At 48.7% G+C, this 15,778-nt stretch overlaps 1 protein-coding gene across 2 annotated transcripts in view; it reads right to left on the reverse strand.

Moving 5' to 3' along the window:
• Positions 1-12,139, reverse strand: part of OTUD3 (OTU deubiquitinase 3) — a 35,415-nt gene extending 23,276 nt beyond the window's left edge. For both annotated transcript variants that reach the window (XM_052661065.1, XM_052661058.1), the window contains exons 1-2: positions 11,919-12,139; positions 1,796-1,944 (exon numbers count right to left, since the gene is read on the reverse strand). In XM_052661065.1, coding sequence (XP_052517025.1) covers positions 1,796-1,944; positions 11,919-12,139 — 370 coding nt within the window. The remainder of the gene's footprint in view (positions 1-1,795; positions 1,945-11,918) is intronic.
• Between the last annotated feature and the right edge of the window lie 3,639 nt (positions 12,140-15,778).

Consider the following 15,778-nt stretch of genomic DNA (forward strand, 5'->3'; position numbering starts at 1 on the left):
TTGCATAATCTAGTTTACTCTTTACCAAAACTCCCTAGAAATTAGGTCCTATTATCTCCCCTTAATAGAAGTTTTTGAAAGACAGAGACTGGTTTCTGAAAAATAACTGGAGCCAAGAGTTATAAACCATAACTAACAACTGATGGCTGGATGGCATCACTAACTCGATGGACATGAGTCTGAGTGAACTCCGGGAGTTGGTGATGGACAGGGAGGCCTGGCATGCTGCGATTCATGGGGTCGCAAAGAGTCGGACACGACTGAGCAACTGAACTGAACTGAACAACCATAAACTGTGAGCATCTTTCCAGACTTGCAGATGATATCACTCTAATGGCAGAAAGCAAAGAGAAACTAAAGAACCTCTTGATGACGGTGAAAGAGGAGAGTGAAAAACCTGCTTAAAACTCAACATTCAAAAAACTAAGATCATGGCAACCGGTCCCATTATTTTGAGGCAAATAGAAGGGTATGAAAGGGGAAATAGTGACAGATTGTATTTTCCTGGGCTCCAAAATCACTGCAGGTGGTGACTGCAGCCATGAAATTAAGCCATGAAACTGCAGCCATGAAATTCAAAGATACTTGCTTCCTAGAAGAAACACTATGACAAATGTAGACAGCGTATTAAAAAGCAAAGACATCCCTTTGCCGACAAAGGTCCTTATAGTCAAAGCTATGGTTTTTCCAGTAGTCATGTATGGATGTGAGAGGTGGACCATAAAGAAGGCTGAGCACCAAAGAATTGAGGCTGTCAAACCGTGATGCTGGAGAAGACTCTTGAGAGTCCCTTGGACTACAAAATCAAACCAGTCAAACCTAAAGGAAATCAACCCTGAATATTCATTGGAAGGACTGATGCTGAAGCTCCAATATTTTGGCCACCTGATACGAAGAGCCAACTCACTGGAAAAGACCCTGATGGTGGGAAAGACTGAAAGTGGGAGGAGAAGGGGACGACAGGGGATGAGATGGTTGGAGGGCAACATCGACTCAATGGACATGAGGCTGAGTAAGTTCTGCGAGGTAGTGAAAGACAGGGAAGCCTGGCATGCTGCAGTCCATGGGGTCGCAAAGAGTCAGACAACAACGACAGACCTTTCCTAATTTGTTTTGTATAAAGACACCTTTTAAAAATAGGGTCAGTCTTGGACTGCGCCAGTGGCACAGTAGATGGGAATCCACCTGCCAATGCAGGGGACAGAGGTTCAATCCCTATTCTGGGAAGATCCCACATACTGCGGGGCAACTAAGTCCGTGCATCCGAACTACTGAGCCTGCACTCCAAAGCCCTCGAGCCGCAACTACCAAGCCTGCATGCTGCGGCCACTGAAGCCTGTGCGTCCAGAGCCCGCTCTCCGCAACAAGAGAAGGCCCTGCAGTGAGAAAGCCACGTGCTGCAGTGAGGAGTAGCCCCCTCACTGAAACCAGAGAAAGCCTGTGTGCAGCAATGAAGACAAGGCACAGCCAAAAATAAAACTTTTTAAAAAATAGAATCAATCTAAACACACTGTTTTATAACCTGCTTCCCCCCTTCTCCCTTCCCCTCCACCCCAAATAAAAAGTCACTTTTTAAGTTAATTATCATGATTTTTACTAATGGCACCTACATCTAAACGTACTGATTCTTAACAGCCTAACATGCTGCCTGTTACAGAGCAGACAAACAAATATTTTTTGAACAAAAAAATGTCATGATTTACGTAATCAAACCCCTAGCTGGGAGGGTCGGGGATGCTAACGGATTACCCAATGCATCATTCCTGGAGGATCCAGTGTTCCACGGTGAACCTACCATGTTTCTCAAAAGGAATGTCATCTTCCACAAAGGGTTCAAAATCTTCTCGCTGCTTTATCATGTAGTCCACTGTCTCCTGTCGGTGCTTGAGATGATTTCGTGAGTGTCCTTCCAACTGATCACCAAGAGCTCTGAATAAGCAGTTGCTATCAAAACAAAAATGCTGGTCAAGACCTTTTAAAAATGAACTTAGTTCATCTAAAACAATGATGCTTCATGGCAGGCCATCCAAGGTAATCTTTCACACAGAGAAGAGATAAAGCTTCAGCTCTCTGACTGTCCAGGATTCTTCCCAGATACCAGGGGCAGGAGAGCACCAGGGAAGATATTCAACCACCTTCCCTTTTCGAGAGGCAACAAACGAGAATCCTACTCCCCATTTACGAGCTGGCTGACTCAGGAAAGATACTGAACTTCTCTGAGCCTCCACTGCCTCAACAAGTGGAGTTGGTGATTTACTAACCACCTGAAGACAGGGCCCAGACACCACGGCCACTCCACATCTAAGGGCTCTCTATGATGCCCAGATCTCCTTCCAAAATGGTAAATCGTATCTACTATCTCTTTTCTGAAAGCCCTTCCACTATGGCTGCACAGCTAACTAATCATTCACCTAACAAGTATCACAAACACAGCAATTTGTCAAGCTCCCGATAGAAGCAATCAAACTTCCCATCCTGTTTTGAGTCCTGAGGACACAGTGGAGAAAGGCGTGGGAAGGAAAGCACTGGGGCCGCCCACAGGTGCAGCTCACAGCTCACTCTCCCTCCCGGTGCCTCTCCTCTCACTCAAGGAGCCACAGTGATGTTTCTACTTCTGCCAAATGAAAATTCTCCTAGCTTTCCTTTTGTTTTCTTCCTAAAATTAAAATGCTGGTAATAAATCTTAAGAGTTTACTTTCACACCCCTTAACGGCTTCTAAAATTCCAAACTACATCACAAACACAGAGCCCAGATACACAGAGACTGAAACACAACCTGGCATCCTCAAAACTAAGGAAAGAGCCCTTCTGAAGCCAGACAGTTGCCCACTTTCACATCAGACTGTTCACTCTTCCAAATGAAAATCTATGACATTCTAATTCCAAAATATAAACTCATCACTTCTCAAAGGACTTTAGACCTAAGTGTTTGGTGACAGAGGTTTTTTTTATTTTCAACTTAGAAAAGTGAATTTTCGACAGAAAGTTGGAGAGGCAGGAATCTCTTCAAACGTATAAGGATTTATACTTTTCTTTTTTTTGGCAGGTAAGAAGGGTGACTTAAAAGGCAACAGATTCTATAAACAAAAGAATCCAAGAAACTCTGCATCTATCTAGGGCAACATTCTAGAAGGAACTAGAACAGAAGAGTTCTATACACTAGAATGAGGGGTCTGTTGCTAAAATGTAACAATGGCGGTCTTTTTTCAACGCGGGAGGGGGGGGGGGGGACAGGAAGCCAATGGATAACATGTTCTCAATTTTAAGCTTCTCTCTCAAACTTTTCTTAAACCTTTACCAACTGCTACCACTAGTTTACTCCTAAATTCCATTTAAGAGGTACGATTTGGCAAAAAATTACATACTAAGTTATTTTACATTTGATATCTCAAAATTCATGGTATTCTACAGAAAGTAACATGTTTTCTAAGAACTTTCAGTAACAGGGGCAGATATTCCACACACAAGTCAAAAAAGTAGGCATGAAACTCTGTACACTGCATAAGCTCCACCACCTTCACCTGCACACTATGTACACAGATGGAGAAACACACACAAACGTATGCAAAGAAAAAGCACTGAAAGCGTCACTTAAGCAGCTCTGACAATGTGCCAGGGGCTGCTCCAAACACTTTATTCGTATTAAAAGCATTTAGTCCTTACAGTTAACTCTATGAGACAGACACAGTTACTATCCCTCTATGGTAAAGTGCCCAAGGTCACAAAATCAGTAGGTGGTGCATCCAGGATTCAATGTCAGGCACCAAAATGTTAGTGAAGTTATCCCTGGGTAGTTAGGAGTATGTGTCAAACTTACTTAAAATGTTAAATATACTTTTCTATATTTAAAAAAAACTTCCTTGAGCTCACTAAAAATAGTCAAAATGAAAAATCAAGATAGATGAATCGCTTCCTTTTCTAACAGTGATAAGGCAATGACACAGGAAATGTGAACAACACTGCAAATGACCTGGGTTCCCTCAGGGAGCCCAGGAAGAGTGCTCACCATCCTCATGAGAACAGTGCGGCCAGTGCCCGAGGGCCTCGAGGAGACCCCTCCCCCCCCCACCCCCACTGCTTTCTGGGCCCACACCTCGCCTACTACGCTAGAGCAGCGCCTCTCCACCCTCACACTGCTGATAACTCTGGACAATCCTCTGTCCCACGCACGGGATGGCGTTCAGCAGCATCTCTGGCCTCGGCCGACTAGAGGCCGGTAGCAGCACTGCCACTGCTCTCCCTGCCAGCTGTGACGGCCAAAAACATGTCCAGCCGCTGTCCTCCCCACTGCAGAGCCACGCCACTATCCCCCCAGATGCACATACAAAAGTCATCAATCACACAAGTAGCACCCAAGGGGCTTTGGCTGCTCAATAATTTAGCATGAGACAATACTGCAACACAGACATGAAAATAATTGACGGGCTCTTAGGGTGCAGTTGGGCTTCCCAAGTGGCGCTAGTGGCAAAGAACCCGCCTGCCAATGCAGGAGACAGAAGAGGCCTGGGTTCCTTCCCCAGGTTGGGAAGAGCCCCTGGAGGAGGCAATGGCAGCCCACTCCAGTGTTCTTGCCTGGAGAATCCCAAGGACAGAGGAGCCTGGTGGGCTACCGTCTATAGGGTCGAAGAGTTGGACATGACTGAAGCGACTTAAAACACAAACAGGGGGCAGTAATAGTACAATACGCAGAAAAATGGGCAGCGGGTCAGGTTTTGTTCCCTTGTAGCTCAGCTGGTAAAGAATCCACCTCCAATGCAGGAAACCCTGGTCCAATTCCTGGGGCGGGAAGATCCGCTGGAGAAGGGATAGGCTACCCACTCCAGTATTCTTGGGCTTCCATGGTGGCTCAGCTGGTAAAGAATCTGCCTGCAATGTGGGAGACCTGGGTTCAATCCCTGGTCTGGAAAGATCCCTTGGAAAAGGGAATGGCTACCCACTCCAGTATTCCGGCCTGAAGAATTTCATGGACTTTATAGTCTATGAGGTTGCAAAAAGTTGGACACGACTGAGTGACTTTCACTTTTGAGGTCAGACCACTGCTAGAGTACTAGATGTAATTCTGATCAGTACATTTTAAGGTATGTTCAAGTGAGGTGATGTGGCTTTAAACCTGGTGACCTTCAGCCTGAAGAAGGCTCCAGGGGACATGAACGCTGCCTCCAACTGTTATGGTGAAAGGGACATTATCCTTGTACAATAAAACTAAAACCAAAACAAGGAAGCTACAGAGACAAGGACAAACAAAAGGCAACTTTGTGTTAGTTTTACACAGACAGACTGCACAGACTAAGGATTCTGTACATTTCTATTGTCAAGCCTCAGGAACTGTCCACCTATGTGCTATACAATATGGTTGCCACTATCCACAGGTGATTACTAACCACTTGAAATGTGGTTAATCCAAATTCATGTGTGTTTAAGTGTTGAATACTGGATTTTGAACAGTATTTTTTAAATGTAAAGTATCTTATTAAAATTTGTTACATTGACTATATGCTGAAATGACATTTTAGATACAGTGGCTTGCTGTATATACTAAAATTAATTTCATCTGTTTCATTTTACGTTTTTAATATGGCTACTGAAAAATTTTCAAATTCTACATGTGGTTCTGACTTCGACCAGGCAGCGATGGGCTCAATCACTGACCCTCAAAAGTGTGATCTCTGACTAGCAACTTGAGCATCACCTGAGAACTTGTTCAAAATGAAAATTCTGAGCCTTCCACCCCAGGCCTGCTGAGTCAAACTCTCTGGGGTTGGGACCCAGCAATCTAGTCTCACTAAGGATTTAATTAGCCCTCCAGGTGATTCTGTTTTATGGTAAAGTTTGAGCAACACTAGGATCTAGACTCTAAATCAGCAGTACTCAACAAAACTGCACTTTAGAATCCATGCAGACTTTTTTTTTTTTTTTCAATTATTCACAACCAAGCCCCACGGCCCAAGGTTCTGGTGCGGCTGATCTGGGGCAGAGCCCATTCACTGTATTTTTTTCCAAAGCTCCCCAGGTGATTCTACTGTGCCACCAAGGTGGAAAACCAATGAGCAAGACCCAAAAGATGAGGCTGCTACACACGTGATGCAGGAACTAATGGATATTGTAGATACCCTTCTGTCATTAAAATCCTACAATTATAAAAACAAGGTAAAACTTTAAAAAAAAAAACAACTTGTCTGAGACAGAAATAAGTAGCTAAAATTAATGATTCTTCAATGCTTTAATATTAGAACACTACTAGTTAGTCCTGTAATTTGAGGCTACATTTGGAAGACACAACCGGATAGAGTTCAGAGAAATGTTAATATTGTACTGCCTAATCCAATTAGAGATTCTAATCATGCTACATTCAATCATGTTTTTAAGGACCACATCAAGGTTAAAATATTTCCTGTTTTGAAACTGAATCCAATTTATGTGGGTCCATCCCCTGGAGAAGGAAATGGCAACCCACTCCAGTATTCTTGCCTGGAGAATCCCATGGATGAAGGAGCTTGGTGGGCTACAGTTCATGGGTAGCAAAGAGTCGAACACGACTGAGCGACTTCACTTTCACTTTTCACCCTCCGGACAACACAATAAATATGAAGGTGGCCCATGAAGCATTACAACACCCTATAAGCGGCTCCCTGATTAACCCCTGCTACACTGATCCAGCTCACATAAAGGCTACGTTACAGAATACCAGCTGGTTTATTCCCAAGCACCCAAAGGCTCTAGCATGCTACAAATGCCACACTGCCAACAATGAATACATTTATATAGCGAGATGCTATCTCAGGCTATTCAATATTCTTATCAGACCAGAATGGAAAGTCAGAAGAGTGGAGACTTGATTATTTTTTCATTACCTAACTTCACATTTCACCAAGAGTACTCAAGAAATATCAACAAACAAAATAATCCATTGATATCTACTAACCCGTAACAAACAGGAAGCACCATCCACTGCACAGTGATAAAGCCTGTCTTCACCATATCCGAAAGTGACACAATACTAAAGAGGACTAAACAGCCCACTGCATGGCACCCATGGGAAGAACTTGTGAACAGAAAGGGGTTCGCTTCATGGAGCCCACAGAGTAGGAATTACCATTACCATTTGACCTAACACTGTCCAAAGAACAGGGACGTCAGAAGGGAGCGACATAAGCACTGCAGTCAAGCTGGCCTCCGGCCTTGTCAGACTCAACAATTTGCAGATCTCTCAAAAATAAAGTGCTCCTGTGCCTTTACACATATTACTCCTCAGTCCAGAATGCTCTCTTAGCATATTTTTATTGGCCCTTCATGGCCCAGTCTGAGAATGACCTTCTCTGAGAGGCACCCAGCACAGAGTAGGTTTCGATGAACATGTGCTGAATGAACACGGGTTCCCTGGCCACTTCAGGGAGTGCTTTCTTCTCAACAGTATGCTATAATCAGTCACTGTAAAGAATCTATCAACTTGTATTTTAAGTATTTATACCATTCATTCTTAGAGTATGACCCAGTTTGGGAAGAGGGTGTCTCTGAGACCTTTTCAGAGTTCTGACTCCGAAACTAATGTTAGTTATCCTTTTCACGCTAATTCTCTCACAAGTGTACAATGGAGTTTTCTAGAGGCTACTTGATATACGATATCTGTTATCACTCTGAAAGCTAATATAATGTGTTTGCGTACCATGTTTTTACTTTACTTTCTCATATAGTAAACACTGATAACCATAATCCACATAAGCCAAAGCTCTTTGGAGCCCTCATTCATTTTTAAGAGGGTAAAGGGATCCTAAGACCAGAATGTGTGAGACCTGCTGTCCTGTTTCTTTCTTACTAGGCAATGTATTTCCAGCACCTTCCTCAACCAATGTTTCCTGAATTAACTAAAGAAATACGCTCTCTTCAGGGGCAGGGGAGCAGAAGCAGCACTCCCAAAGTTTCCCAGGGCATTATGAAAACTCGCTCAAGACTTCGCAGCTCCCTGTGCATAAGCAACCTTCTGTTGAGTATGTCAGTTTCCTGGACACACTGACAGTGGGAATACCAATCCCAGTATAGCAGACAGAAGCAATCCAATCATTTGCAAGGAAGAATCAGACACCAGCTCAGACCCACCAAATTCAACTGATACTTCGGTTTATAAACCAATGGCTTGTGCTTACGAGTGGCTAATGCCCAGAATATTTAATAAACTATATTTGACAAAAAATCAAGTATTAGGCTAAAAGCAAGACCCAGCAAAGCAACCTTTGAACTGTAGCGACTCCACTAAGAAAACACGTCTTTGAGGGGACCTGCTAAGGGCCTAGGTAGCCTTCCTCTATGATATTCTTATCATCATTTATTCAACAAAAATGCACTGAATGCCTTTAATGTACCAGGCACAGTGTTAGGTGGTGGCGGACAAATTGCAATCAAGCTCTAAATCCAATCTGCCTAAAACACTGCACATATGCAGGAAAACGGGGAAAGGTAAATCAAGGCCAGGTCATACACAGTCTTGATTAATAAGGCGCAACATAATGGAAACCAAACAACATTTTCTTGCCCCTCTTCCACAGTTAAGGCTAAGGCAATTCTGTATGGTCTTCAGCTTCATCTTATTCTTGCCTCTTTGCCTAGCTGAGCCCCCAAATGAAGGAAGAAACAATAGCCAGGCTGTTATTAATACTGCCTCTTCCACAGTGCCACACTCTTGCAACCAGACTCCCTTTTACCTACCCCCACAATGGGGATGCTAACTGATCTCCTCGCCTCTCCCTACCCTTTTTATTCTTTCCTCCACACTCCTGGATCCATATCCCTCTTCCTGGGGTCATTTTTCCTTCCCATCATCCACTCTCTCCCTCCTACTATCCCAAGTGTTTACCGCGTGTTCTTTCAAAAAGCTGGACCTACAAAGCTGGACTTAGATTCCTGTCTAAACCCCCCAAGCAATGCTGGGTAAGCGCCACTGCTTACAGTGGAGAAACTGAAGTCCATGCAAGGAAGAATTAAAGAGAAACTGCCTTCAACTTAGCAAACGACAGGCCCTCGCAGGCCTAATTTCCCGAGTGTGGCAGGAGGGCAATACCCAACAGTAAGGGATCAAAGGAGTCCAAGCATCCTGTCAAGTGGGGCTTACACCTCCTTGCGCCTGTCTGACTGCTCTTCATATGGCCCTGCTCTCTGACTGACTGGCTCCATCTCATTTCCTCAGGTCTTGGCTTAAAGTCACCTTTTTTTCGGGGGAGGGGGGGAGGTGACTGGCTCCATCTCATTCCTTCAGGTCTTGGCTTAAAGTCACCTTTTTTGGGGGGGCGGGTGACTGGCTCCGTCTCATTCCCTCAGGTCTTGGCTTAAGAGTCACCTTTCTTTTTTGGGGGGTGGGGTGGGGGGTGACTGGCTCCATCTCATCCCCTCAGGTCTTGGCTTAAAGTCACCTTTTTTGGGGGGGGGCGACTGGCTCCATCTCATCCCCTCAGGTCTTGGCTTAAAGTCACCTTTTTTTTGGGGGGGGGCGGGACTGGCTCCATCTCATCCCCTCAGGTCTTGGCTTAAAGTCACCTTTGGGGGGGGGGGGCGGCGGGACTGGCTCCATCTCATCCCCTCAGGTCTTGGCTTAGTCATCTTTTGGGGGGGGGGGGGGTGGGACTGGCTCCATCTCATCCCCTCAGGTCTTGGCTTAAAGTCACCTTTTGTTGGGGGGGGGCCGGCTCCATCTCATCCCCTCAGGTCTTGGCTTAAAGTCACCTTTTGTTGGGGGGGGGGGGGCCGGCTCCATCTCATTCCCTCAGGTCTTGGCTTAAAGTCACCTTTTTTTTGCGGGGGGGGGGGGCGGCTCCATCTCATCCCCTCAGGTCTTGGCTTAAAGTCACTTTTTGGGGGGGGGGGGGGCGGGACCGGCTCCATCTCATCCCCTCAGGTCTTGGCTTAAAGTCACCTTTTGTTGGGGGGGGGCCGGCTCCATCTCATCCCCTCAGGTCTTGGCTTAAAGTCACCTTTTGTTGGGGGGGGGGGGGCCGGCTCCATCTCATCCCCTCAGGTCTTGGCTTAAAGTCACCTTTTGTTGGGGGGGGGGGGCCGGCTCCATCTCATTCCCTCAGGTCTTGGCTTAAAGTCACCTCTTTTTTGCGGGGGGGGGGCGGCTCCATCTCATCCCCTCAGGTCTTGGCTTAAAGTCACTTTTTGGGGGGGGGGGGGCGGGACCGGCTCCATCTCATCCCCTCAGGTCTTGGCTTAAAGTCACCTTTTGTTGGGGGGGGGCCGGCTCCATCTCATCCCCTCAGGTCTTGGCTTAAAGTCACCTTTTGTTGGGGGGGGGCCGGCTCCATCTCATCCCCTCAGGTCTTGGCTTAAAGTCACCTTTTGTTGGGGGGGGGGGGGGCCGGCTCCATCTCATTCCCTCAGGTCTTGGCTTAAAGTCACCTTTTTTTTGCGGGGGGGGGGCGGCTCCATCTCATCCCCTCAGGTCTTGGCTTAAAGTCACTTTTTGGGGGGGGGGGGGGGGGGGGCGGGACCGGCTCCATCTCATCCCCTCAGGTCTTGGCTTAAAGTCACCTTTTGTTGGGGGGGGGCCGGCTCCATCTCATCCCCTCAGGTCTTGGCTTAAAGTCACCTTTTGTTGGGGGGGGGCCGGCTCCATCTCATCCCCTCAGGTCTTGGCTTAAAGTCACCTTTTGTTGGGGGGGGGGGGGGCCGGCTCCATCTCATTCCCTCAGGTCTTGGCTTAAAGTCACCTTTTTTTTGCGGGGGGGGGGGCGGCTCCATCTCATCCCCTCAGGTCTTGGCTTAAAGTCACTTTTTGGGGGGGGGGGGGCGGGACCGGCTCCATCTCATCCCCTCAGGTCTTGGCTTAAAGTCACCTTTTGTTGGGGGGGGGCCGGCTCCATCTCATCCCCTCAGGTCTTGGCTTAAAGTCACCTTTTGTTGGGGGGGGGGGGCCGGCTCCATCTCATCCCCTCAGGTCTTGGCTTAAAGTCACCTTTTGTTGGGGGGGGGGGGGCCGGCTCCATCTCATTCCCTCAGGTCTTGGCTTAAAGTCACCTCTTTTTTGCGGGGGGGGGGGCGGCTCCATCTCATCCCCTCAGGTCTTGGCTTAAAGTCACTTTTTGGGGGGGGGGGGCGGGACCGGCTCCATCTCATCCCCTCAGGTCTTGGCTTAAAGTCACCTTTTGTTGGGGGGGGGCCGGCTCCATCTCATCCCCTCAGGTCTTGGCTTAAAGTCACCTTTTGTTGGGGGGGGGGGGCCGGCTCCATCTCATTCCCTCAGGTCTTGGCTTAAAGTCACCTTTTTTTTGCGGGGGGGGGGCGGCTCCATCTCATCCCCTCAGGTCTTGGCTTAAAGTCACTTTTTGGGGGGGGGGCGGGGCGGGACCGGCTCCATCTCATCCCCTCAGGTCTTGGCTTAAAGTCACCTTTTGTTGGGGGGGGGCCGGCTCCATCTCATCCCCTCAGGTCTTGGCTTAAAGTCACCTTTTGTTGGGGGGGGGCCGGCTCCATCTCATCCCCTCAGGTCTTGGCTTAAAGTCACCTTTTGTTGGGGGGGGGCCGGCTCCATCTCATCCCCTCAGGTCTCGGCTTAAAGTCACCTTTTGTTGGGGGGGGGCCGGCTCCATCTCATCCCCTCAGGTCTTGGCTTAAAGTCACCTTTTTTTTGGGGGGGGGGGGGGGGGCGCGGGACCGGCTCCGTCTCATCCCCTCAGGTCTCGGCTTAAGAGTCACCTTACTTTGGCCCGGGGAGGAGGTGCTTCCCGGGCACCGATCTCAGGGAGACCTTCCGTCAGGACCCCCTGCAGTTCGCCAGGACGAGGGCCACGGGGGAGGCCGCGCGCGCCTCGAGAGGGGGCGCCGGCGGGCTCGCGGTCGCCCCGCGCTCCGCCGGCGCCCGGAGACGGCCGCCAAGCCCCGGCGCGAACCGCGGCGCCGCCCCCGCCCCCGCGCTCCCGGGCGCGCCTCACCCGTCCCCCGGCACCTCCCGCAGCTTCAGCCCCAGGGCCTGCAGCTGGTTGGCGAAGCTGACGAACTCCTCCTCGCAGCCCCCGCCGCCGCCGGACTCCGGCCGGTTCCGCCGCTCCTTGGCCAGGGCCCGGCGCGCCGCCCGCTCGTCCCGCTTGCGCTCGGCCTCGGCTTTGCGGCTGCCGCTGCCCGGCCGGCCCTTGGCGGCCTGCTTCCGGGACATGGCCTCGGCCCTCGCGGCCCGCAGCCGCAGGAGGAAGAGCCGCAGGACCGCCCGAGCGGCCGCCTCAGGGGCCGAAGGAGGCGAAGCGGCGCGGGCTACGGAGCCCCGCGACGGCGACGCGGCCACCGCGCCTGCGCCGGCCTGAGGGCGGGCGGCTGGGGGGGGGGGGGGGAGGCGCCTCGGTCACGTGGCGGGACCCCGCCCCCCTCGGCCTGGCCGGGCTGACGAGCGCCATAGAGAGCTCGTCGGGGAGAGCTAGAGGGGCAGCCGTGTCGTTTGCGCCGCTCCTCCCCCTAGCGGTGAGCGGTCCTCCCAACTGCGGCGCCGCTAGGACCGGAGAGAACAGAACAGGGAAAGGTTCCGAAGCCGATGAGGAGTTGCTCAGCCGTGTCCGACTCTTTGCGACTTCATGGACTGTAGTCTACCCGGCTCCTCCGTCCGTGGGATTCTCCAGGCAAGAGTACTGGAGTGGGTTGCCGTTCCTTTCTCCAGGGGGATCTTCCCAACCCAGAGAGGGAACCTGGGTCTCCCACATTGCAGGCAGATTCTTTACTTTTTTTTTTTTTTTGCATCGTTAATGATATTTTATTTCTGTGAACATAATTCATGTCTCAAAAAAAAAAAACAGACATTTGCTACCACATAATCTGACTTGGAAATTATAGTGAATATTTGCTTTTTTACTATCATCTTAAAGCTGAATGCCAAAGAATTGATGCTTTTGAGCTGTGGTGTTGGAGAAGACTCTTGAGAGTCCCTTGGACTGCAAGGAGATCCAACCAGTCCATCCTAAAGGAGATCAGTCCTGGGTGTTCATTGAAAGGGCTGATGTTGAAGCTGAACTCCAATACTTTGGCCACCTGATGGGAAAAACTGACTCATTTGAAAAGACCCTGATGCTGGGAAAGATCGAAGGAGGGAGGAGAAGGGGACGACAGAGGATGAGATGGTTGGATGGCATCACCGACTCAATTGACATGAGTTTGCGTAAACTCTGGGATTTGGTGATGGACAGGGAGGCCTGGCATGCTGCAATCCATGGGGTCCCAAAGAGTTGGACACGACTGAGCGACTGAACTCTTTGCTATCTGAGCCACCAGGGAAGCCTGATGGCTCAGCCCACACCCTTGATTTAATCCTGCCCTTCTCTCCTTCTCTGCCTTCTCTCATAACTCAGAGAGAAGTAGCCTTTGTCCAGAACCACTAGCTCCTCTAATAATCTGGATTCCACCTTAACACCACCAACCTAGGTTTGCCTGAACCAAGGGTTTTCACTGGACACAGGACTTTCGATTTTAAAACGGGGACAGCACCAGGCAAACCAAAATAGCTGGGTAACCCTAATCCACATCTGCTGCTGCTGCTGCTGCTAAGTCGCTTCAGTCGTGTCCGACTCTGTGCAACCCCATAGACAGCAGCCCACCAGGCTCCCCCGTCCCTGGGATTCTCCAGGCAAGAACACTGGAGTGGGTTGCCATTTCCTTCTCCAATGCATGAAAGTGAAAAGTGAAGTTGCTCAGTCATGTCCAACTCTTAGCGACACCATGGACTACAGCCTACCAGGCTCCCTCATCCATGGGATTTTCCAAGCTCCCCTAAAAGCTAACTCCATCAGTAATCGCCTCTCCCCTGCAGAACCTCTCTTCTGCCTCATTCTGGGCCCTCTTTCTTAACACTCTCTCTCCTCTGCAGATCCCCTCTTCTGCATCGTTCCGAGCTCTCTTTCTTAATGCTGTCTCTTCCCACAGGTGTTGCCACGGTGTTGTCTACCTCTTGACCCTCCAAACAGCCTCTTTCACCATTTCTGGAAATGTTCCTAAAGTTTCTGGCCTTAATAATTTTATTTTCGCACTCTACCTACAAGTTCCCCTTTGGGAATAGCCTCCATTTCCTCAGTTTCAACTAGCATATTTATCTTCAGCTCTTGTGTTAGATGCAGGTATAGCATTGAATCAAAGAGGCACGGCTATTGTCCTCCAGGAGCCCAGATTCCAGTGAGATATATAGGCAAGGATACAGCAGTTTCCATGCTGCATGACATATGTTATCAAGAGTGCAAAAAGTGGAGTGAAAAATGCAAAAAGTTTTCCCAGAAGAGCTGCGTTCTGGGCTGAAGCTCAGAGGATCAGTAGGACTTGGCCAGACTAAGACGGTTAAAAGAGAGAGGATTGTGTGTCCAACACCAGAGCTCTATTTTGAGGAACTGAGGGAAGTTCAATTTGACCAAGGAGCCCAGAACTTGAGTTATGAGATAGGAAATGAAAGGAAGGGTCCGTTCTGAGCCCAGTCTTGCAGGCTAGAGGAAAGGGGTTAGTCCAAGTCCTTAGAGCCGTGGGGAGACGCTGAAGCATCTTCATCCAGAACTGACATGAGCGGGCTTACCTTTAAAATACATCTTTGGCTTTAGTTAGGAGAATGTGTTGAAGGTAGGATGCCAGGCAGAAAGTTCCTGTGGCTGCGCAAAGACAGGTGGTGGTGATGTGATGCTGAGCCTGGGATGGAGAGAAAGAGGAGTGGTAGCCTGGGAAGACGGATTCACGTGCTGGAAAAAGCTCGTGAAACAGAGTGGGACTGAACTGTTGCGGGATGTTTCACATGCTTCTCTGAAGTTCCTGAAATTCCTCCTCTACGGATCCCCCTTTTATTCTCAGAGAGAACGTGAATTATGCCTGGCCCTGTCTTTAATTGCAACAGACATTCCAAGGCCTGCAGCAACCCCTCTGCTTACATTTAGTTAGGTTGGGAGGCAGTGCCAGGAGCTGGAAACCCCTGGACAGGATGGTAGAGACCCAGGTTGTGGTCCAAGTCTATCACTGACTCACTCCATGACAGTGGGTGAGTTGCTTACCCTTTTCCTCACCTATAAAACGGGAGTAACAGTGAAGACCACATAAAATCATAATGATAGTAATGATAAACTTTTATAGTGTTTACCACATATAAGGCATTATTCTATTGCTTTCCAAATACTACCTTATTTAATCATGACAACAACCCAGTGAAATTTGTGGAGGGTTTTTTGAAACTGGACTTTTTAAAAAAAATTTTATTGGAGTATAGCTAATTTCACACACGAGCAATCTAATGCTCAAAATTCTCCAAGCTAGGCTTCAACAGGACATGAACCAAGAACTCCCAGATGTTCAAGCTGGATTTAGGAAAAGCAGAGGAACCAGAGATCCAATTGCCAACATCTGCTGAATCACAGAAAAAGCAAAAGAATTCCAGAAAAACATCTACTTCTGCTTCATTGATTACACTAAAGTCTTTGACTGTGTGGATCACAGCAAACTGTGGAAAATTCATCAAGAGATGGGAATACCAGACCACCTGACCTGCCTCCTGAGAAATCTGTATGCAGGTCAAGAAGCAACAGTTAGAGCCGGATGTGGAACAACAGACTGGTTCCAAATTGGGAAAGCAGTACATACACCAATATTCATTGGAAGGGCTGATGCTGAAGCTGAAAAAGCAATACTTTGGCCACCTGATGTGAAGAACTGACTCACTGGAAAAGACCCCGATGCTGGGCAAGACTGCAGGCAGGAAGAGTAGGGGACGACAGAGGATGAGATGGTCGGATGGCATCAGCGACTCGATGGACATGAGTCTGAGGAAGTTCCAAGAGTTGGTGATGGA

Source organism: Budorcas taxicolor, chromosome 2 (assembly GCF_023091745.1).
Source record: "Budorcas taxicolor isolate Tak-1 chromosome 2, Takin1.1, whole genome shotgun sequence".
Lineage (NCBI taxonomy): Eukaryota > Metazoa > Chordata > Mammalia > Artiodactyla > Bovidae > Budorcas > Budorcas taxicolor.